At 35.9% G+C, this 22,802-nt stretch overlaps 1 protein-coding gene across 1 annotated transcript in view; it reads right to left on the bottom strand.

Annotated features, from left to right (window-relative positions):
* Positions 1–1,417: 1,417 nt before the first annotated feature.
* The window catches only part of LOC139827677 (uncharacterized), a 34,012-nt gene continuing 12,627 nt past the window's right edge, over positions 1,418–22,802 (bottom strand). Inside the window, exons 4-6 of the mRNA XM_071807281.1 lie at positions 14,736–14,826; positions 13,135–13,362; positions 1,418–11,523 (exon numbers count right to left, since the gene is read on the bottom strand). Coding sequence (XP_071663382.1) covers positions 13,352–13,362; positions 14,736–14,826 — 102 coding nt within the window. The 3' untranslated portion in view covers positions 1,418–11,523; positions 13,135–13,351. The remainder of the gene's footprint in view (positions 11,524–13,134; positions 13,363–14,735; positions 14,827–22,802) is intronic.

Below are 22,802 nucleotides of genomic sequence, written 5' to 3'. Positions count from 1 at the left end.
TTTCTAAAAAGACTGTTTAGGAGCTTGGATAGCACAATGACAGGTAGTAATAGAAAACCTAGAAAAATACAGTACTGTTGCATTAATTCAAACAGAATAGGTTGGCTGGGCTTTACAAAGTTGTTCTCATAACCTTTTTACTTTGTAATACTGTGAACAGCTAAGTAAAGTTCAGAATCTGAGTACCACGATAATAAAAGCTACACAAAAACTTTTATTCAAGATAGAGAAATGAAAAGAGAAAACAGTTAAACTTTATGACATATGAGGAAATAATCAAGGCTAATTTTAAACAGCATGTTTTTCTATTACTCTCTGCTTTTACTCTAAAGCTTTAAGAAGCAGACTTTTTACAGTTTTTCTATGGTAATAGTTGTCCATTTTGGATAAAGAAAAATAACTAAAAGTAGTTTAGATAGCTGATGTTGTTGCAATCTGTGTCCTTCAGAACAAAAGAAGATAAACACAGACAAAAAGAAGATAAAAAGAGCAGCAAAGAGAAAGGAAAATGCAGCTTCTGCTTCTCAGCTTCACTTTTGAATTTTGGACTAGAGTTTAACAACATTTTAACTATGATGAAGGCCACGGTGAAGATGGCACACTCCTTCTTTGGGCATGCATGACCCAGGGCAAGACTCAAGGCCTGAGATTTATCTGGTCACCCCACCAGAGACACATGTCCAATACTGGTCACAGCTGTGCTGCCTGAAGAGGTTACTTTTGTCAGTCACAAGAAGATGAAGCCTTTGCTCATTAGTTTGTCTCTGTGTGGTTTGGGAATACCTCTACCAGCAGCAGACTATTTCAGAACATCTCTTTAGCAATCTCTATGAGATGAAACTGTGGCTGGAAAAAAAACAGGGTCATTTTTTATACAGAAGACTAAAAGAGATGAAAATCAGAAAAAAAAGAGAAAGGAGATAAAAAGACATGATGGAAAGAGTGCTGATATTAGGGCTTTATCTCATACTGTGAAGCTGGCATTTGCGCTTAGCTCTCTCTATCTCACACGTTATGTTCAGGGCATTTCTCACAACTGGCTGTGAAAGTTTTGGGTGCTACAATGGAACCACAAAGATCTTGGGTGAGGTACCCTGGGGGTGGATCTCAGTTCTTCCAGCAAAGAAACTGGTTATGACAGGAGGAATATCCTGTCCTGTAGTTTTTTTTTATCCACCAAGTGCAGTAATTTTTGGTCCCACATTCTTGTCTGTTAGATATGATCTTAGCATGGTCCTCTGTGGCTAATTTTGTGTTTCTTTTTTTTTTTTTTTTCCCTTTAAAGAAAATAACAGCTTGACACAGTCAGTATAATACTGGTTTAGCAATCTCTGTGTGAGATGAATTCAGAAAGTCATAGAATTTGCATAGTAAACCAATTGCAATAATTACATTGACAAACCAAAACCATTAATTGAAGAACCCGTGTTTGAAGATCGTACCTTTAATTATAATGAGGTTAAATATTTCTGACAAAAGCAAATCCTTCCAATGACATGTGAGCTGGGAAGGGCATGGTAATCCACATTAAGTTCTATGGCTGTAATTTATTCTTCTCCATAGTCTGAAACATGCAAGTGAGCTATATCAGAAGTTGCATAATACTGATCTTCTTACCCTTGAGACTGTTGTAAATGTCTATCATTAAGGCAGCCACAGCTAGCCAGTCAGTGTCAATCAAAGCCTCTGAGGCATTTTAAAAATTAGTCCCTATTGATATCTAATGTTACATGAATTAAAAGCAAGAGATGGAGCCATTTGTCATTGTAACAGCTAAGTTTCCAATTAACCTATTTAGTTACTACTATTGTATATGCCATATCTATGCCATGCATTTTTTATTGCTCAATACATTTTAACTGAATAACACAAATGCCTGAAGGAGCTGACATTAAATAAAAAATCTTTGGGTTCTTTTAATCTACTGTGTGCATGGAGGAAGGAGGAGAATAACATTCCTTATTTTATTCTTAACTTCATTTTGCTTACTTTGTTTGACAGAATCATAGAATGGTTTCGGTTGCAAGGGACCTTTAAGATCATCTAGTTTCAACCCTCCTGCAAGGGCACCTTCCCCTAGACCAGGTTGCTCAAAGCCATATCCAACCTGCCCTTGAACACTTCTAGGGATGGGGCATCCACAGCTTCTCTGCACAGCCTGTTCCAGTGCCTCACACCTTCATGGTGAAGAATTTCTTCCTTATAACTGATGTAAATCTACTCTCTTTCAATTTAAAGCCATTGCCTCTTGTCCTGTCACATCACTTGTCCTGCCCTTGTATAAAGTTCCTCTCCAGCTTCCTTGTAGGTCCCCTTTATGTGCTGGAAGGCTGCTAGAAGGTCCCTCTGGAGCCTTCTCTTCTTCAGGCTAAACCCCTCAAACTGTCTCAGCCCCAACCCATGTGCAAGACCTTCCATTTGGCCTTGTTGAACTTCATGAGGTTTGCGTGGGCTCGTCTCTCAAGCCTGTCGAGGTCCCTCTGGATGGCATCACTTCTCTCCAGCATGTCGACTGCACCACTCAGCTTGATGTCATCAGCAAACTTGCTGAAGTTGCACTCAATGCCACTGTCCATGTTGTTGACAAAGATACTAAACAGCACTAGTCCCTGAGGAGTGCCACTTGTCACTGGTTTCCACTTGAGCATCGAGCCATTGACTGTAACTCTTTGAGTCCAACATTCCAGCCAATTCCTTATCCATCAAGTGGTCCACCTGTCAAATCCATGTCTCTCCAATTTAGAGATAAGGATGCCATGCAAGACAGTGTTAAATGCTTTGCACAAGTCCAGGTACTTCACATTTCTTCACACAAAGCGAGACTTATAACAAAAGCCTTTCTAACAATATTTTTGGGGCCCAATTTGGTGATAACAAAAGGTAACAGGGCCAGAAAGAATCCAGAGTAGAGATCCATCCCAGTGATGTAGACTAGCTTAAATCTGTTGATGATAACTGAGTTGCTCTCACATTTTACCAGTGAAGTTGAGATTAGAAGCTAATCCATATTTTTCAAACAGTTCCTTGGGTTTACTTCTGCACACCTGTAGTGAACCTAGTTGGAACTGTATTCCTTTGTGGGTCTGTTGGTGTGCCCCAAAATGCATGGTCAATTTTCTTACCATGATATTTGACAAGGAATGAGGTAGCAGAAGAAAAGACAAGATGACATTCTTGCAACTGTATTGCGGCATTTCTGTATTCCCTGGAAAGTCATCACCCAAAGCATAAAGAATCAACTCAGCAGACGGCTGATAAACTGCAAGAATGTAAAATTGATGCTGTGTCAGGAGCTGCTTTTCTTTAATTAGAGTAGGAAACTACTCTTTAATTATTCTGTATTGCTCTAGATTTTAAGTGGTGAAGTATCTTTTTTTTAATCTCAGTTTCTAAAATGTAGCTCTTTCAAATATTAGTAGAATATTCTCTATCAGAACAGAAATCCTACCAAGATTTTTCTTGAGTTATTTGCATTCTACATGCTGAGTTTTGCATATCAGTTTTTAAGTATTTTAGACATTGATTTGTCATTTGTTTGGCCTTTTGTACTCCGAGAATATTATAGCTCTATTAAATGACTCTTGGATGATCCTGCGTTTTAAAGTGACAAAATGTCATGAAGAAGAAGGTGTTTTCCAAAGAGCAAGAATAAAGAAAACTTAAAGAAAATAAATGAATGTATTTCACATATAATATCAAGTAGTTACACAAATCTGCTAGAGTATGGAAGAATAACCACAAGCAAAAGAGAGAATTGTTAGAAACTCTCTCTTCTAGAAGAGTTCTACTCCAAAGCTTATTACCAGATACTCTGTTTTGAATTTTCAAAAACAGTCAAGAGATCTTAGATGTTGAAGTCCCACCGGAAGTGCCTTTGAAAGTCCTTCCTAGGACAACCGCCTGGAAGGAAATTTGTGCAAGGAGTAATTAGGAACTAGATTGTACCTGCAAACTGAGCAGATGTTGAATACACCATCTGTATAGCAGCTCTAATTCTGCACAGAATTTAGGCCTGTAATGTCAGCTTTCTTATTAATCCGATTGCCCTCATTCACCACTGTACTTTCCACTGTGTATACTCCATCTACAGGAAAAACACATATAGACAACTGATTGCACTGGTTTTTTTAATTCTTAAAGTTTTTTTTTAATTATTAAAAATCTCCCTTTAGTGAGAGTTAGGTGATTTACTGAACTAACGGTGCTTGTTTTGTTGTAACATCATGCTACCATTTCTTGACTTGAGGCTGAATATTATATGAACATGGCGGAGCTCAGGTGCTGCAGGGTATGGACTGGCCAGAAAAGGTAGAAATAAAGGCAGGGAAAAGGGGATTGCAGGGAATGTTAAGGCCATGGGAAACTGCAGAGAAATAGGCAGGACAAAAAGAGACAAAAGAAACAATATGAGTCAAACTCCTCTGAGGAAGGTGTTTTAAAAGGTTTCTACTTTCACACTAGAGAACTCTGTACTACTATTAAAATGGCAAAATTCCTGAAAAAGTTTACAGGAGATCTTTATTTTCTCAATATAAATCAATAATAAGTGCCATTAGAATCATGAAGCTGAGAAAAGAGTTGATTGGTCTTTCATAGGGTAAATAAGAGAAAGAAGAGCAATTTACAATGAAGAACCGGCATAAAACAAATCAGTGTACATTAGTGAGGAATGAATTCGGGCTGGAAATTAGAAACTATCTAACCATCTCAAGGCTCAGCATGTGACCCAGAAAAATAATCCATTTCATGCTAGAACATGAGGCATTTTTGAGGGCAGTTCCACGATTATTTACAGATTTGAAAATGAAAAACAAAAACAAACAACACAAACAAACAAACAAAACCACACACACACAAAACCAAACCAAAAATAAAAATAAAACCAAGCAAGCATTCAAAAAAACAACCAATGAAACAAAAAGAACAAACAAAACCAGAAAACAAAGAAACAAAACCCAGAAACAAGAAACACCCTCCTGTCAACTGTTCAGTTGGCCTGCTGTTTATCATCACATACTTAAACTTCAAGCAGCAATTATCTTCTCACTATGTATGTGGACACAGCAAAAAATAATCTGAATCAAATACAGCTAACATAGTAGGAATTGTAACAAAATAGCATTGAGCTTTAAAGACAGCTATTTAGGCAAAAGATTAAATTATTATAATGTCTTCCATAGACATTTTAAATAAATCTGTTAGAATCAGCTAAGTTCACAGTCAGTGAGATAAGGCTATGATCACATTTATTAGATAGAAATGACCAAAGTGAGTAATTTCTGTGAGTGGGGAAAACCAAGGAAAAAATAGGAAATAGCTTTTTGGAAAAATGAGAACTTAGAGTTCATTCAAGACAAATGTTCTCTATTTACTTTTTAAGCAAAATAGCAGGGCTAAACACCTTACTTTGCAAGCATCAAACGATCCCAGATGTAGCTTGGGTTTCAGATTTAAATAAAAATATTGGTGCAGTAGAAATTATTACAGTCAAGTAACAAGAATGACAAAATGAGAAGCATCTCCTCTTTGAAATGTTTCACTGTGCCATTACTATTTATTCCAATGCCTTAGGATTCATGTAGAAACAAGAGACTATTATCCTGTGACAATGTTCTGCTCAATTCATATTATCTCTTAATTAAATTAATGTATGCTGTATTGCAGACACTTATTAAAGTAATTGTTTGCATAAAGCAGGGCTATCATAGATATAAACATTCCACTCATCTCGATATAATTCAGATATCTTTGCTAATGATTGGAGAAAAATTCTGGAATTGGTTTGCCCTCTGTGATAATAACTTACTAGAAATTGGGGTAAATTATTATGCAAATTCTTTACTAGGCTTACAAACCCAGTTAAAACTATAAAAGGAAGATTAAAAGAAATATCATGCAACTGTGAGGCTGGGTGATTCTGTTTTCAGACTCAAATATCTAGGCAATGTTTCAATTCATAGAAAGCAAATGTATGTAAATGAGTAAGAGTACTCCCTCTCTGCCTCAGAACATGATATAATGGATGGTCATGGACAGCTTCTTCTCCAGAGTCATGAGCCTGCATCTTCACAGCGGGCATTAGACTCAAAGTCATCAATAGCTTTGAGAATTTCAGCACCACTGTCTGAGATAAATTTAGGTGATGAAGACTAATAATAATGTACATTTCTCTTTAACGGGAAACTTTCCAAGAGTGTAATTTTTCTTTTTTTTTTTTTCCCCAATTCTTTCCTCTCAAAGATATATCTGAGCTTGTTAATGAAAAAACTGTTTAATTACACCAAGAATTTGAGGGAAATAAGTGATTTCCTGTACATGTAGAGGGTTCTCCCAACAGCTATTAACTTAGTAATGTAATATTAAATGAAGAATTGTCATGACATGTTCTTTGACTAGTATTATTTAACAAAGCAATGATATTATTGTCCTGAACATCACCTCAGATGTCTACTATATAAAATACTTAGGAATCAAAATCAGCCTTTGATTGAACACTTCATTGAAATGGACATTAATTGCACAGATTCCTGAGCCAAACTTGTCATTTATAGTCTTTATTGATATATTCTATGCAGCCTTGATAACAGTCTTAAGCAGATCGCATCTTCAAACATTGGCAAGACTGGATCTAGAAACATACCAGAAGATCGTAATTGCTAAATTATATTATCAGGTCATATCCTTGTAATGAGGAAAAAATAATGACAATATGGTTTCCTCATACATAGGTATTGCAGCTTTAGTAATGATGAAGATACAGAATTTCTTTTTATTTATCAACTGCCTTAACATAGCCAAATGTATATTCCTGAAGTTCAAGATTTTGCTGAATGGCTCTACTGCCTTTATGATACAGGAAAAAACCCCACAGAATTATGTATAAATCATGGGATTGGCCCCCAACCCAGGAAGAGATTGGTTGCTATGGCTGCTGCTTGTGAAAGCAGCTGGGCTTCTCTAGCATCTGGTTATTGTAGTATATTAAGTGGCAATCTCCAAGCACCAGAATTAATATATGTATATATATGTATATTTCATTTTTTTAAATAAAACCTTCATAGACAGCATTAAGCAAAACATTTCTTATTTGAATATGCAGTTCTATACTTCCCTCTTTCTGTAATATTTCAGTTACTGGGCTCAGCCAGATATACTTTATAGAACTTGAGGGACAAATTGTCTCTTTCAGTATTGTAAATTTTATACTCCTGATAAATTCAGGTTGATGCTACGACATTTACTTTCACTTGTAAGGAGAGGTAGGATAATTCATTTATATCTATTCCTCTCAACTGCTGCTTTCTTTTTCTACCATGAAACTGGAAAGAAAAATGGAAAAAGAGTGATTATCTGGATTCAGGGCTGCTATATTCTTAATTTTGAAACACAGTTTTAATTGCTAACATCGACCTGTATTTGAATAACTTCTGCATACTCTTCTAAAACAGTGTGATTGATTTTTCTTTTGGACGAAAGGATCAATTGTGAGCAAAAAATGAAGTAAGCATATCAAAACAAACTTTAATTCACAATTCACTTAGACAAAGCTGATTGTCCTTCTTATTTATTTTCTCCGGCTCTAGAATTAAAAAACAGAAGGTGTTTTGTTTCCTTTGTGCCTCTCATTATTTATGCTTGTATGATGTCAGCTTGCTATACTGTAATAAGAATTTTAATGTTCAGCTATGATGACTTTCAGAGGGAATCAGATGGTTTCAAGACTCAAGTTGTGATTGGAGATATTCCAAACCATTACCTAAATTTACATTCTATTCTGTCTGGAAATGTATTTTTATAACTTGCAGACCTTGCCCTATTCCTTTTGAAGTCAATAAGAATTTTGCATTTGACTTCAGTGTGAAAAGAGCATCCCTGTGGCTTTTAAGGGATGACTGAAAGTCACCGAATCATGGAATCACAGAATAATCGAGGTTGGAAGGGACCTCAAAAGACCATCTGGTCCAGCTTTCTGTGGGAGAGGGAGCCTAGATGAGAACTACTCCATTCTCCTGACAACTACTTAGATATGACTCATTGTCTAAATTTTATATTTTATTTTATTTTAAAATTGAAAGTGTCACAACATCTAGAAAAGACTTGTAGTCTTGCAGAGGATGGATGGTTATGGACATAAGAGTAATGTTGTTTCAGAGAAATATCTTTTAGGCACATGTACTGCTGAAACATTTTTTACATTTGAAGTGCAATATAGCAGCCACTAAATTTATGTAGGAGCTCTTTTGTATGACAGGGGTGAAATCCTGCTTCCCTTAATCATCAGGTAGAATCCTTCAGGAGTAGAGGATCTGACTACTAATTCTGCTTTGAAATGGAAAACTTGGAGAGCAGAAGATTTCACCACTTAAAAGAACAAGGTATACGGATATCAGTCATCTTATAATTCAGATGGCTCCCTTGTTGCAAAGGTTGTGCTAAATTTAGGAATGGTTTTGAGCTGAGGAAGAAAACCTATAAAAATCTGCAGAAAGCCCTGGTCTAGAATAGTTGGGCGGGTTTTTTGTTTGGTTTTTTTTTGCTTGTGAGACTTCTAACATGTTTGAAATTAAACAAATGCTTAATTAAGGCCAAAACCCATCAGTTTAAAGGATCAAAATATCATGATTTAGGAGAATAATAGAATAATAGTTGCCAGACTTGGCTGATTCGTACTGTGAGTCAGAAAGAACAAAAAAAAAGAATATTATTCTTTTCTTCAGTCACTCTCATGCTGTCTTTCCCTCTCAGCTTAAGAAGCAGAGAGAGAATAGGAAAGCAAGCATTCATCTAAAATGAATCTAATGATTATTTTGGCCATAAAGAGAGATTAATATTTTTGGCAACTTACATTTTTCCTTCTGCAGCTGGAATTCAGCAGCCCATAGCTGTCTGCCAACGCAGATGCATAATCTAGGCCATTGCCTCACAACTGCTTTTGTGAGTGTTGTTAAAAGAAACACTTTCTAGATAAGTACTGTGAGAATCTTAAATATAGAGAGTTTGAATAAAAATGGCAGGATTCACTTGTCCAAGCTGGATCAGAGGAAACAGCTGGTTGCACAATTTAGGTATGGAGATATTTTTTCTCAGTTCTAATAAATGCACATAATTCTTTCCTCCCTAACTACCCATAGAGATATAGCTGGTAGTTCTAATTCAGAGGATGCTGTATTGACAAAATCAAGTATTTGTCACGATAACCTATTAATATGAATGCAATCATCATATTATCTAGAGTATGAGAATAATTAAATCATCAGAATGTTTACCTGTTCCCAGACCCAAGGCTTTTTCAGCTAGTGTCCTGACTTGATAGCTCTCTTTTCAAGTACACTTACAGTGCTGCAATGATATTTTTTTCCCCTTTTTAATTTTGCCACTTGCTTGTCCATTTGTTCTGTTCTGTTCTTCTATTCCCTCTCCTTCTCTCTCTTTCTGTACACACACACGCACATGCATACATATGCATATATGTACCTATTTAAGAAAATAGTGAGCTATGTCCTATTTGTGACCTGAGCGGAAATGGGTGATTTGTGTGAGATTTGGAGACTGTTATTTACTCAGCTGTCTCCTGTGAAAGCACTCCCAATAATATTCCTGATGAAACAAAACCATTAAACTCGTAAGTTTCAATAATGTGCTATCCAATGCAATACTTTTATGGTGCTGATAGAGATCTCCTTCAAATCAGGGCAATTTTGTGGAACTGTCATCTATTATATATATTAAAATATTTCTGCATTTGGTTCTTCACCTCTGGAGGTCACCTTTTCTTTAAGTATTATACAAGCAGCTTAGAGCAGATTGTTCAGGGCAAGATTTCCAGCCTTTCTGGGAAACCTGCTCCAGTGTTTGATTGCACTCATTCTGTTGTTGTTCTTTCAAATATATAGTCAGAATTTCCCCTGTTGTAACTTGTGCCTGTTGTCTCTCTATCTTTGTCTCTCTCATCTATCTCTCTCATTGTTGATTTCCAAGAAAAGCCTGGTTCCTTTTATTCTACACACCCTCATGAGGTGGTTGAAAACAGCAGTAAGATTCCCTTTAGAAGCCAGTTCTCTCAACCTCCTTTCCTACATCACATGCTCCAGCCTTTAACCATCATGGTGATCCTCAGCTGATTTCCAATTAGTTGTTGGGTTTTTTCTGCAGCACTGGCATGTTGGAAAATGTAGCATAGTAGAAAGCCCCTGACAGTGGAAGTCACAAACTTGCTGCTTCTTGTTCTTCCACAAGCTCTGCACCATCCTTCTGTCTGTTCCGGCTTATGTGATGGGGTTTTTTTAAGTCCAGAAGCAGTCTGCCCTCTGCATAGCACAATGCCCAAGCCAATACTCCTTCCCAACATCAAAACAGTTAAGGACCATGGTACAAATAGGTCTGGGAGGGTCTGCAAATTAAATGAGGTTGGTTAGAGCTTCCTAATTAGAGATGGTTTCTTATGGAGTAGCCAAGTTTTTCCTTTGTCATCAGTCCACAGCCTTCTGAGGAAATGGCTACAGAAGCTGTATGGGCTACACTGATCCGTCATGCCAAACTTCACCCAGTTCAGGTGCATCTCTATCACAACTGGTGAACCTCTGATTTCTGCACTGTCCCATAGTAATTTTCTGCAGATATGTGGGTTCACATATCTGTGTATCTACCCATGTGTCTATCCTGTGGTTTGCAGAATTACAGTTAATCTAGAACAAAAAATTATACAACCCTAAACAATTAATTACTTCTTTGTGGACATTAATAGTGAAATATGCAGGACATTAGGTGTGAATTAAATATCCCCTCTGTACCAGCTGATGCAAGATAGACCTTGACATCTACTTTGTGGTGCTTTTCGTGTTAAAATATTAATTCTGTGTAGACAGAGCATATGAAACGGCAGAGACCTTTTATTCTAAAAAAGTTAGTCTGTATTCTCTAAAAGCTTCCCTAACTAGTAACTATTTCTGACATCAGCTATGGAAAAGAGTCAAAATGTTTTAATGGAATATCCTTTCTGAAAAAAAGAAAGTTAATTAGATGCATATACTCCTATGTCATTAACAAAGGTATTATAAAAAGAAGACAAAGAAGGAAGGAGAAAAGAGCAGAGGAGACGAAAAAATTAAAAAAAAAAATACCAAGTTAAAACATTTTTGATCTCAAATTGATAATCACCAGAGTTATCAAGAAAGAAGCCAGAAACTCTTCAGTGTGGTACTTGGTAAACCTTAATTACGCGTAACAGAGCTTGTTGGCCAACTTGATGGCTGCATTCATCAAGATCCTTTTTCAAGCAGTATTGTAGTGAACATATTGTAGTCAACATTGTCTTAAGACAAAAAAAAAGAACTATAATGAACCACAATGGCCATCCCTTCATGTTTTTATATTCCTGCCATGACATGAAGACAGATGTGTTCCTTTTGTACTGCCTGGTACATGTATCCCTGAAGCAATAGTCAGATGAGGTTGCTGATGTTCATACATGAATCATAAGCTTGAATCACAATATTTTGAGTTGACTGAAGCCAAAATGTGTGACTGGAAAATAAAGTTGTTTGTATTATACATTAACAAAAACCTGCAAAAATAATTTATCAACACAGGCTATATTAAATGCAAACATTACTTATGTAAAACACAGAATATAATTTAATAGTTCCTTGGTATTTGAATAAGCAGTTAAAAATTATCCCACAGTGGCTGAAAAGAAGCAAGGATATTATCTGCTACATTTACTGGAACTTTCTCTGTAATAGTTACTCTCTTGTGTATCTGATTATAGAACATTTGATGGGCTTTGCTGGCATAAGAACACCAAAAGAGTTTCAAGAAAGAACTAGAAGTTCACGAGCATTTAACTGCTTATCCTACATGACAGAGATTTTTTTTCTTTTTCCTTTTATATGCAAAATGTATCATCTTCAGAGGTACCAAACTGTAGAAGGTTGAAATATTATAAGCAATGTGAGATGCTCTGGCATTAGAGAAGCAAGCAATTAGAGAAGTAGTGTTACAACAAACCTCTGTACTGAACTGTGGTGTGAAGCCACTCTGACTGTAAATTTCCTTACCATTTTTTTGATCTATTCTTACAATATATTATACCTATTATGCTGATAGAGTTTCTTGGAATGATTCATCCATTCATGTAATTATATCAATGTACGTTATCATAACATTGTCTCTGAACAGATTACATAGTATATATGATGAATTCAGTGTTATGAGATTTCAGAGAAGGTACATTTCTTTATTACTAAATTATTCTAATTAAAGAATAAGGTGTCATATTTGCCAATGCTGTACAGTCATGAAATTAAAAACCTTGTCGCGATCAAAATCATCAAGAGATTAGAACTGAAATAGCAATCAAAAATGTCAGCTGAATATGTAGAACTGCATAATTAAAATCTTACTCCCCAAAATGAATCAAATTCACATTCATATGCTGAGATTCTTTCAGAAAGGCATGTATATTTATCAATGCACTTTTAGATGCAAAAATGTGACTTGTTGCACTAATAAAATAAAATATAACTTGAATAAGGTGGCTAGTTTTTGCAACATCTTTTGTCAAAGTACCATGCATATTAACTTGTACATTTGAGCATAAAAATCCCTCTCTATTTAATGTGCAAATAGACTGTTTTAATAGAACATTAACATAGCAAAAAAAGCCAGTCATCTATGCAAAGTTTCCTGCATTTTTTTCTTCATCTTTAAGCAGGTGGAAAAAAAAAAAAATCCTCATATTATGTAATTATTTCGTAGTTTGGATTCCCATATGGAATTTAAGAGACCATGGAGAAAACTTAAAAACTGAACATATTCATCTTTGGTAAAAGAGGAACACAATAATGAATCTTAAGGGACAGAGCCTGTATAAAAAAAATGGATGAAAAAGTGGGTCAGTACAGGACATTATCTTCCATGTCTATTGAGAGGATATTGCCTCAAACCAAACAAAAAAAACCCTTCTTCTCATAACCATTAGCTTAAATTCTACAGTAGCTCTGACTACACATAATGCGACCTCCATGTTTATAGAAACAAAACATAGTATAATTACAAAATATAATTAACTACACTAATTAAGCTATGAAATAGCAATAACTCTCAGTAAGTATCTCACTACAGTTTGCTGCTTACCTGAACTGATGACTGCAAAGGAAGGCTAAAAGGACTAGGTGCAGGAGTAAGTGCAAAAGTTCATCCTGCTGCAGAAGTCAACTAGATTTAGAAAATCTGCTGGAATAGTTGGTGAAAATCAGTAGCAATAAAAAGCATGTGCAGCAGATGGTTGTCCAGCAGCAGAAATTACTTTGTGTGTGCAAGGTTGCAACAGCTCCTCTGGTTGCTGGTGGCCTTACCTGCAATCTGAAAGGACAAGAAGGGGTTTATCTCAAGTTTTTTTAGTCTGATCCCTGAAAGAGCAGCTTAGCTAGCATTGCTCTCAAAGAAGAGCCAAGATGTTACCCAGAGAAACTTCTGGTTAACAGAGAAGAAATAATGGGGTGTTTTCACTTCCAGAGCCCAATATATAAAATTACTTCATAGAGCCTTCATGCAGGAAGAAAGAAACCTGTTGCACTCACAGATTCAGATCACCATCACGGAGCACCCAAATACTTTTGGTTTGGCTCTTATGTCCAAATAGAGATTGATTTATTGTGCTAACAATTGTCCTAACATATCTGACCTTCTAAACCATATCAGCTGACAATTGTACAAGATAAAGGTATGAGAAGTATTTTCAGGAACAAGCCATATGACAAACAATTTCAACTTAATATTGCTTAGGTGCTTATCAAGTAGTGAGTTGCTTCTTTCGTTATTTTTTTCTAATAAAGCATTTCTGTCTTAACAAGCAAATAAGCTCCCAATACTTTGCCTTTACTCTCTGTAATAAAAATCCTTACTGAAAGAATTTATCAGAGAGTAAGTAGCATAGTTTTTAGTGGAATCTCTTCAAGATATCGGCAACACATCACTGGATTCCCCAGGAAAGACAAAAAAAAATCTTCTTTACTAGAAAATATATGTTTTAGTGTTAGCTACAATTCTACCTAAAAGATCAACAATCCAGGAGACTACTTTTGATCACTAAGTGTTGCTACCCAATGTGTCAGTTCTGCAGATGATGATGGGGCAGGTGGAGGGTACTTCAATTCGTTTATTTCAAGTGAGTTTTAATTTATTCTTCACATTTTCTTTCACAGAACTACTCTCCCTTGCCACAGTAACCTACTTCATTCAGTCTGTCTGCCAAACCAGTGAAAAGGAGATGGAATAACATATTTTTGTGAGTTATATGCTGGCAATGGTCAGAGGTATTTTACTGTCTGAACTAGCGTCGTTCTCTCATCTCATAGGTAGTTTTACCACTACTGATTAAAGGTTTAAAGGAATGTATGTCGACTCTATCTAAGGGGCAGCTGACACACAGTCAGAAAATACATTGGGGAAATTTTAAACTAGCGAGGTTCGAATATCATTTAGAATAAGTAAGCAAAAAATGCCTTTCATCACAGCCCCGTGATTCCAAATGTAGCTTTTGTATTGTGTCTCTATAGCTTGTAACTTATAATGAAGAAAGTTGTATCATCTTTTAGAGAAATTTTTGAGCTTTCATCATTTTAGTTGCTCTAGATAATGTTTATAAGAGAAAAAACAGCACAGCTGGTGTAAAACCACAAATAACTCTTCTAGAAGAATCCACACTGTTTAGACAAACATATTATAAATTTTACCTTTCTCTTTTGACAGATTCATCTTCCACCCATAGAGATGTAGAGATTCCTGCTGACACAGGCAAATCAGGACTTGAAGACATTCAGAAGTCTAACAGGATATAATAATAATAATAATAATGCCATTATTAGAATACTATTTCAACTTGCGTATAACATTAATATGAAGTAAACCAGTTTGTTCCAACTGTTGTGGAGATTTTTGGAACATCTTTCTCTCTGTACAAAAGTTTATTCTTCCAAACCATGGAAACCAAAGTTCAGAGACACAAAAGGCACCATCTGTCTGATCACCAGAAAGTTTGACCCTCTTCCTGTGATATATATACCACTTGTATATAGCTTCCCTTTAAGTGAGCGTGTTTTTTAATCTCCACCTTATCAAGACACCTGGGACATGTAAATATGCAACTAGTTATAATCAAGGAATTTTTGTAATTCATTTTTTTCTTGGGAAATGTGTCTATGCATATGTGCACAGCTTTGTGTGTGTAAACAAGGTCATAGAGTAATTTATATTCGAAGAGACCTCTGGAGGTCATCTTGCCCAGCCCTCTTCCTCAAGACAGACATACATTCTCTAATTAAGCTAGAAACATAATATTATTTATTTATATTAGCATCAGGACAGCTACAAAAAAGACACACATTTTTGATAATCTAGTAGCTTCCAATTATGTACATTAAGCAACACCACTTTTCAGTTACCTTTCTAACCTATATACGTATCTCTTTACATGCATATATATATATATACACCACATATAAGGATACAAACACATAAGTTGGAAAGACATGAAAGGACGTGTACATATAGAAACATAGAGCAGGAATTGCATTTGTAAAAAATAATATGCTTATGTGAAATGTTCTGAAAGCCACAGAGCCTACTACGAGAGCTAGAAGATATAAGAAGACCATTTGTCTTTTACTTAGACCAACCTTTTCAAACAAAAGTATCACATGATGGAGCCTGGATACAGGATGTGACATTTTGAGAGCACATCAGTTGCCCTTCAGTGCATTCTGTTAGAGCTTAACAAGTCAATGCTAACCTGGGTGACAACTAATTAATACACTACTAATGAGGCTGTAAAAATTGGGGTCCTTAGAGATTTCTGATTGCTAACATCTACTGCTCTTTGGTCATTTTATGGGGAGAAATGTCCCTGAGTGAAAGTTTGAATGTTTCAAAAAGGTTTTCCAGAGCACAGCTTTCTGTGGAAAATAGAAAACAAATTCAGTTAATCATAAAGATATCAGCAAAACATGCAACATTTTGCCTTTTTGTTCATGCAGAAAGAAAATGTGTCTGATGTAGATGTTTGGCTTTATAATAGCTTAATAGAACCAATATTTGGCATATTCAAATACTGAACTACAAACAAATGTGCTGTCACTCTGAAAGCTTTCATATGGTTGCAATTTTCAAATTAGCAAACTGAAAGTTATCTAAAAGGCAACATATTGTTATACTCTAATGGGCCATTATGGCATAACTTATTTGCTTATTTAGTTATCTGTTCCAGCTTAAATTCAATTTCTCCAGATTTTGTACTCAGAAACCCTACAGGGCTTTCATAATTTGGCTTCTGCAAGGGCTACATCTTTCTCAAGAATTATACATTTTCTTTTGAATTATATTATAGGAGCATGAACACTACAAGGTTTGGCAATACATCTGAGTAAATGTGACCCATATACGCATTTTTCTTCCTATACCTTCACCCCTATTACAAGAACAGTGTAATACAAAGGCTTCCTTGTCATCATATACTCTTGCATACAGTAAAGCAACAAGACTGACCCAAGCCTGTTCAGAGAGAATATATCTGATCTCAGTACATAAACAGAAGTTGAGTGAACCCAGATTGCAGCCAATTGACCTGAAAGAAAAACATCCAAGCTCCTGTATTAGCTTCATTGATGCTTTACTGACTGAAAGGCATTTATATTCATGATAATTTCCCTGTGATTTCTCTCCTGACTTTTTATTTTCCTAGTTTTAAACCAGAGAACATGAAAAAAGTTGTCTTCTTTATCCCATATACACAACCCTAACTCAATAATCTTATGTTCTCAGATTCAGCATCTTTCCCTGACCCAAATTTTAGCTGCCTGCAATGTAGATGTCTATGAAGGAAATAGTCACTGTAAACAAACTGATTTTAATTCAATGGAAAGATAGTCTGTCAGTCAACATGGATTATACTTGAGGAGGAAGTGCATCTATAACTTATTTTCATTGTTATTAACAGGTTGACTGTAGAGATACTGTATGATGATTTTTCAGAGATTTTTTTTTCATATGACTCCCAGAATTATTTTAATTTGCCTAATAATAACCCATTTCTCAGTTTAGTTACATCTGGGAAAAAAAAAAAAAAAACAACAAAACAAACATTGAAAACATTATTTCATTTTTCTTTACTTTTGTCTGAAGGGCTGTTTCTTTAAAGCATCAGATCTTTCACTCTTACTTATCAAAGTGACTTTTTGAATTCTTGTTGACTTTCATTTACAAAATCAGAGTATACACAAGTGAGCAGGTAAGGTTCTTATCCATGAAACTCAGAGATAACCACAGCTGTAATATTAGATTCTGGTCTAATGTAAAATGTTTCTTTTCTCTACAAGAATCTAAAATATTAAATTCCATTTTGGAGCTTTAGGCAGAGTCTACTGCAGTCTGTTGTTGATGTGCACACTTACTGGATTAGGTTCTAGGTATTTAGACTATGAAATTGAGAGAAAAAAGAACTGAATTCTGAGTTAAATTTGGTGTTTATATTGGTTAGATTTTCAATGCTACTAAATGATCTGGATGTTCTTATTTCTACATGCATACTTTATAAGATCTTTGACTTTTTCTTGGTGGCTTTTCTTCCAAAGCTGTCTAAAAGCTTTTATATATTTCTAATATAGAGATGCCTAGGACTGGTCACAGTATTTCAAGTGTAGCCAGGACAGGAGTAATTTTGTCCACACTAATGCATGCTCTTTACATATATCTTTACATATGTCATTATTCTCCTTCATAGATGCAATATTATAATTGCATATCTGCTTTGCTGCCTACTGACACCCTTCCTCCTTTCAAGAAAAATGAAAATTAGGCTATGATCTTCTATGGATTATCTTGCTTTATATCGTCCTCTAAATGATACTGTATATTTCCTCAGCCGTATGTACAAAATGTAATGTATTGTCTCCCACATCCTGAGTATGCCATTTTTTCTACTTCTTCTGAGCTTTTACTTTAGGAAGAAGACTGACTTACCATGGATTCAGTAGGAGTTATCTTACTATCTTTACCTGTTGAAAATGTAGATAAACTTTTCAATTCACAGTTATATGATTTTTCTCTTATAAAATCATTATATGATTTTATTTCTTTTTCTTTGTTTTAGAAGTACTTATACCTACTAAGAAAAAAACTCAACTGTGATTACATTCAAGCTGTTTTAAAATTATTTAGGTAGGGTTTGCGGTCCCTAATGTAAAACTGTAGTAAAAATCCATCATAGTTCTTCAGGACAGAGCTGGAGATTTAGACCTCCCTGCTCCCAAAACTGTATATTTAATAGTAATAAGATAAAGTACACCAATAGTATTTGGAGCGAGAACCAGAAGCTGGAAGTATCTTCTCTCCCAGACTCTTGCCAATGTCTCATTACAGCTGGTTGTCCACTTTCTGCCACCTCTTGGCAGAACAGCCCATTTTTACCATGAGCATGAGAAACATCTTACCACTATGGTATAATTGGTGATTAAAACAGTTTCCTTGACAACAGAATAGTATGCAGCTGTTTCTCCAGTTTAGTCACACAAGATCTAGTAGCTACAAGCTACAGTATGAACTGTGTGAATAACAGGGGAAAAAAAAGTTATTAATCCATATTATGCAGGTGTTCAATCACATCTTCCTCATTGGTTCACACTTTAAAAGACAACAGTGACCCATTTTATCATTCTACATAAAATTCCTAAAAGATTAATGTCAGATGAACATTTTTGAATCTCTGTTTCCATCTTTATACACATGCCAACTGAAGACTGCAGAGAAGTTGCTCTTAGCAAGATTTCAGGTAACCTAGTCTTTGTAGTATTTCCTGTTGATTTTTATTCACAGAAAAGAGGTAAGAAACTATTGCTTATAACTGTATTACATGATTTGTACACAGACCACCTCTTTCAGACCTTTTACTGAGGCTCTTTTTGAAGCTATCAGTGCTCTCAGTACTCTTGGAGGCTGAGCACTGCAAATCGAAACTCTTGATTAGCAGCCCAGGTTGTTCCCCCTGGTTACCAACATTATCACAAAACAGACCCATAAAATCTTCAGACAGTAACAGTAAAGCATGACTTTTCAGTATGTTTTCTCACCTCCACTTGCAACTCCCTAAACGCCCCTACACAGGCATGAGTTAATGATTTCTCTGGGGTGCAAATCTGCTGCTTTCTGCTGCACAGCATGGTGAGCCCTGAGGCCTGCAACATGCTGGCTGGTATTGCTTGAAGTGTATCGGAGATCCCATCTGGAAAGTGCCTTGGCTTTCTTTCACAAGGAAACCAGAGCCTGTGTGGAAGTGTGGGGAGGACAAGAAGAGCTTGGACAAGAGCTGGTGCATGCCCTTCAGGATAACCTGATGTACCCCATGCTTGGGCTTTGTTTTCTGTAAATCAGGACTCCAAGCCTGAGTCATAATGCAGCACTCATGACTTTAATCTCATCATTCATTGCTTTCTGCAAATGGAAACTTTTAAGCTTTTTAATATATATTTCATTTTAAGATGGACCTGAGAATTAAAATCCTGGAGGAAGCCCCAGAGGCATCCTTTGTTGTATTGGTATTCTCGTTTGCTACTGTTTTCCTTTCCTACATTAAATCCTTTGATCTCATCCAACTACAAGTAATTTATCACACAAAATGCACTGGGTTTCACTATGTCAGGAAACTAAATGCAAATATTTCCCAGTTTGGCACATGTAGCATGTATTACATCTTGTGACCAAATAACAGCAGCACACTACAAATAAACAAGAAGACAAAATTCCTTGACAATATATCAGTCATCATTTACCACCTCACTCTCAAGACAGTTTAATATAAAATTGCTCAATAATCACCCGCCTTTTTTTTTTTTTTTTTTAGAATGAATGAGCCACACTGTAAAGCCTTCTTTAAGATAAAATGTACTCCTACACTATTTTCTCATCATGCTTTTTCCTCAAGGAAATGTCTGAGAATCTTGTGAAAAGAGGTTTTGGCCTATTTGAACAAGAGTATGTTTCCTTAATATATCTCTCAGCATCCCACCTGCAAGGCAAGTTTACAGAAGTAATCAAAAGAAGTTTTCACAGCCTATTTGTTCTGTGATTTTGACCTGATCCATTGGAAGATTAAAATTCCCTGTTCCAGACTGCAATTTTTGGAAAAAACCAGGGAACCAGGCATACTATAGGGTGATTTTCTGAGATGTTACAAGTCTTCACATTTCTTCTATTAGGACATGAATAGAAGAAACACTCTTAAATATAATGTTTGTAAACATTTATATGGCAGGTCAAACGGAAAAATTATTCTCTGTTATTGAGAGATAATGATTACTTCTTATGACTAAATTTTATAGTGCTGCATTATTTACAAAGCTTTGGGCAGACATTAAAACAGTCATTACCAAGGGGAGGATTCTCCTTTCATTCTGTCTCTGTTCTTTCACATAAAAGAACATATTGCAAATGTAAACACATTTTGAGCTGAATACATACAGTATTTTTAACACTCTTTCTGACATCTTGCTGGCAGATGACTAGCTGTGATACAAAAAACGGTTTTGTCACAATTGTTTTGTGTTTTTTACTGAAACTTTCTTCTGATACATGTGCCGTGAGAATGCACACGCACAACATATTTATGCTCTGTTGACCACCCATATTTAAAACATACCATCTGAATACAGGGCAATGAATGCAGTCAATCTCAAATGTCTACAGATATCAGTTCTGCAAACTGAGGAAATACAGGTAGTTTTTTAAAACTTACGCACTTCGACTCCTCCACATTTCCATTTTCTCATCTGTGTCTATTTCCTTCATTTGTATCAATTAAAAAAAAAAAACAAACAAAAAACACTTGCATAGGTTATTATTATAAGCAGGATTAAGATTTTCAACAGAGATACAGGTGAGATACCCCCTTTCAGCACAAATGTCCCATAAAGAGCCCCTAAAGATAGTGTGCTTCTCTGAGATGCTTTTTTTTTTTCACTCATTTCTCTGTGCAGCCTTCAAATCCATACACAGTTCAGGCTAACTGCAAATGTTACACTATACCACCAAGAAGTCACTTTTCCCCTCTGCTGGTTGTTCACCTGAGCTAATCGAAAATCCCACAAACCAAGGAGAAGCAGGTGCTGACCGCTATCTCTGTGCTGCTGCAGATGGGTTAGCTCTGAAACCAAGTCGTGCCCACCACCAGTGCAGAGCCGCCCTCTGCTTCCCAGCACTCGAAGGCATCACTCTTAAACAGAAGTTTCAGTTGGCTACAACGTGGTTAAAAATTGTGTGGGCCTGCATGAAAGGAATAATCAAGACAGAAAAAGGGTGGGAGGCTGAGCTCCATTTACATCTGTAAAATGTAAAAAGCAGGTCTCCCTCCTCTGCGAAAGCCACAGCCCACAGGGGAGCGGATTATTGCTGTGCAATTGATGTATCCATAAGCCGATTGCATGGTGTGTGGGGTGTATGTGCAAAGATATGAGAGAGAGAAGGGAAGCCTACGGTCTTACAGGCTGGATGCACTTCTGGTTAGGTAACAGTTCCTAAAACAGTATCACTATGTTGACTGAGATGGCGGCTGCCATATGTATGCTGTAAAAAGATCACCTTGAGTGGATCATCCAAAATAAATGCATCAAGGAGAGATAAAGCAGGCAAATTTGGAGAAAAACAAATTCAACTCATTCAAGCCGGTGTTGAGAAAAGATGTAACACTGATCATATTCCTTTGTTCTCGATGATTTACATTATCCTAGTCAGTTCTATCCACTCCTAGGTTCTTGTTTGATGAAATGAAAGTTGCTTCAGTAATATAGTTTGCAGAGGCAATGGAGAACAAGATTGTTTATTCTTATATTATAACTTTGTTACTCTGCATATTTGCAGAAGAAGTTGCTTACTATAAAGAGAAAAATGAAGGTTTATAGCTTGGGTATTCACTTCTGATATTTGTTTTTTTTTCACTTACATTTCATTTCCCATCTCATTTTTATATAGTTAAAAAGAAAGCTACAAATAGCATTAAGTCAAAGACTTACTGATAGCATGGAACTTTGGCAATGTCAAAACCTGCATGACTTCAGTATCTTCATTTCTTGATTGTATTTTCAATATCTTTCAATTGAACTGATATAATGGGAAAATAGCAAAAGTGAGAAGAATTTCTAGTATTGCTGAGTATTGCTTTACCCTGTAGACACATGTTGAGTGCACAGCTGTGGTGACTTTTTCCCCCAGTGCTGTTCGAGCAATTATCGGAATGCTCTGACTAATGTTTAGGGAGTCAAGAAAAACAAATAACTGGGAGAGAAAGCCCCAGGACCAGCAAAGAGATTACCTTGATGGTTTCCTCTAGGAATTAGTATTAAATGAACCACAAAGTTCTGAAGACAGTTTGGGATATAAAAGGATTTTAACAAGTGAAGAAAGAACTTCAGTGAAGTGAAGAATGTTTGGTGACAGAGGCAACACCTACAGTCAGTGAGAGCAAAAAGAGAGTCAATATGCGTGAAAAGAACAGTGTCAGGGAGTAAAACAGCTGAAGAAAAAGTGGTAAGGAAAAGAAAAGAATAACAGGAACAGGAATAAAATGTGATTGAAAACCATAGTTTTACTATAGATGGCTTATTTATGTTAAATCTTCCTAACAAGCAGTGAAAGATTATTCCAGGCCAGTTAAACCTTCTTAGACAAAATAATCTCAAGAAACAGACTGAAGAGGAGATTAGTTTTGCACTTTTACTGATTATAATAGTAGAAATTGTACTGAACTTTTATCCTCAGAA

Source organism: Patagioenas fasciata, chromosome 3 (assembly GCF_037038585.1).
Source record: "Patagioenas fasciata isolate bPatFas1 chromosome 3, bPatFas1.hap1, whole genome shotgun sequence".
In the NCBI taxonomy this organism is placed as follows: domain Eukaryota; kingdom Metazoa; phylum Chordata; class Aves; order Columbiformes; family Columbidae; genus Patagioenas; species Patagioenas fasciata.
Note: the sequence above shows the minus strand (reverse complement) of the source record. Positions and strands in the feature narration are given on the sequence as shown.